This window comes from Engraulis encrasicolus, chromosome 14, assembly GCF_034702125.1.
Source record: "Engraulis encrasicolus isolate BLACKSEA-1 chromosome 14, IST_EnEncr_1.0, whole genome shotgun sequence".
NCBI lineage: Eukaryota > Metazoa > Chordata > Actinopteri > Clupeiformes > Engraulidae > Engraulis > Engraulis encrasicolus.
The window spans coordinates 48,811,732-48,814,231 of record NC_085870.1 but is presented as its reverse complement, the minus strand read 5'-3'; the positions used below and the strand labels follow the sequence as shown (position 1 = coordinate 48,814,231).

The 2,500-nt window shown below is 44.4% G+C and overlaps 1 protein-coding gene across 1 annotated transcript in view; it reads right to left on the bottom strand.

The window, feature by feature from the left end:
* Nucleotides 1-2,500, bottom strand: part of syt6b (synaptotagmin VIb) — a 98,566-nt gene that overhangs the window by 11,695 nt on the left and 84,371 nt on the right. The window contains exon 9 of the mRNA XM_063216700.1: nt 747-867. Within this exon, the coding sequence (XP_063072770.1) occupies nt 747-867 (121 nt within the window). The remainder of the gene's footprint in view (nt 1-746; nt 868-2,500) is intronic.

Here is a 2,500-nt window from a genome sequence, read left to right as displayed (position 1 = left end):
GGTGTGGTGATGTCATATAGTCATGTCATATAGTGATATCATACCAGTAGCCAGTAATATCCATGGCCTTCAGGTTTCTGCTGTTGATGACCATGAGGATTATAATGACAGTGTGATGATGTCACATAGTGATGACATACAGTGATGACATACAGTGATGTCATATCTGAGTAGTGATGTCCATGCCCTTCAGGTTTCAGCACTTAATGACTTTGATGTCATATTGACAGTGTGGTGATGTCATAGTCACAGTGTAATGATGTCATAGTGAGAATGTGAAGATGTCATAGAGACAGTGTGATGATGTCATAGTGTCATACCTGAGGTGCTGTTTTCACGTAGCAGGATATTTTTATATGTGGGTGTTTTTTTCTCCTGCTTAGGTGGAAATGCAACATGGGGATACAAATAAAAACTCCATTGTAACAGGTGCATTTTAGCCTCCTAACTAAATATTTTTAAAGCAGGATTTTTGATATGGGGATTTTAAAAAATCTGCTTACGTGGAAACGGAAGGCCAAAACCAATGTAACCAGGAGAAAAAAATATCCACATTTTAAAATATCCTGCTATGTGGAAACAGCACCTGAGTAGCCAGTAATGTCCATGGCCTTCAGGTTTCTGCACTTGATGACTGTGATGTCATATGGACAGTGTGGTGATGTCGTAGTCACAGTGTTATGATGTCATAGTGAGAATGTGAAGATGTCATAGAGACAGTGTGATGATGTCATATGATGTCATACCTGAGTAGCCAGTAATGTCCATGGCCTTCAGGTTTCTGCACTTGATGACCGTGAGGGTCAGGCGCCCGGCCGTCGGCAGGTAGCAGAGAGAGAACATGATCTCACCCAGATCCACACTCTCCTGCAAGACACACGCACACACAGACACACCCAGACACACACACACACAAACGCACACACACACACATACACACACAACGCACACACACACAAGCAAGCAAGCATGCACGCACACACACGCACACACACGCACACACGGAAAGATGAGGAGCCAGGTTAATTACCGGTAATACCAATAATATACTGTTTGTGTATGAGTGAGAAAGAGGGAGAATGTGCTAGTGTGTGACAAAAAAAGAGAAAGAGAAAGTGTGCGCGTGTGTGTGTGTGTGCGTGTGTGTGCGTGTGCGTGTGCGTGCGTGTGTGTGTATGTGTGGATGTAGGATTTACAGCTGGAGCCAAATGACACACTTTCCCCCAAGCTGCCCCACATGTAACACACACACACACACACACACACACACACACACACACACACACACACACACACACACACACACACACACACACACACACACACACACACACACACACACACACACACACACACACACACACACACACACACACGCACACACACACACACACACACACAATCCTGCAGCTGCCTCTGCCGCATCTGCTCTTAGCTGTGTGAGGAGGCTCCCTGGGGTGTGTGTCTGGGCACAGGCTCCAAGACAGAGAGAGAGAGCGTGCGTGCGTGCATGCGTGCATGCGTGCATGCGTGCATGCGTGCGTACGTGCATGCGTGCGTGCGTGCATGCGTGTGCATGTGTGTGTGTTTCTGAATGTTAATTCTTGTTCTCTGGTGTGTAAACAAAGTGCATGTCAGCAGGTCTCAGCTCTTGGCTCTCACTGCTCTACTACAGTCAGTTAAAGTCCCACTGCGTAATCTTGCACGTTTAAAGGCCAAATGTACAATATGAGACCCACTGCGTAATCCAACACATTTAAAGGCCCACTGCATAGTATAATAGAGCACGTTTAAAAACCCACTGCGTAATACATCGTGTTACCATTTAAATACCCACGGCGAAATCCAGCACATTTAAAGGCCCACTGTACCGTATAACCCTCTACATTTAAAGGTGCACTTCTCTACAAGAGGATATTAAAGGCCCACTATGAAATACAGGATGTTTGGGGGCGCTGTGGCTTACATTGCCCATGGGGTCCCCGGTTCGAGTACGGACGGGGTCGTTTCCCAACCCTGCCCCATCTCTCTCTCCCAGTCATTTCCTGTCTACTGTCACGCTGTCCTACAATAATATAGGCCAAAAAGCCCCCACATTTTTTTAAGTGTCTCTATTAGTCTCTGTTATCCATGTTTGTTACAATTTGTCTGTTATCAGTGTCTGTTATTAATCTGTTACCAGTGTCTGTTACCGTAAAATGTGTTTTGTCAGTGTGTAAATGTCTTTATTAGTATCTGATATCTGTATTTATTATCACTGTCTGTTAAAATGCCCAATATCATGCTCATTTTCTGTCTCTCTTCTACTGTCCTGTCAAAAATAGAGGCAAAAAATCCCTAAAAAGACATTTTTAAAAGTCCATTATCAGTTACCAGTGTCTGATCTGATCTGGCCAAGTGTCTAGTCAGTGTCCAATCCAACGATACTGTGTGTAATCTACCCCCACAATCTGTAATCAAACTCAATTATCTGTAACCTATCTAATGTTTTTATCATAAC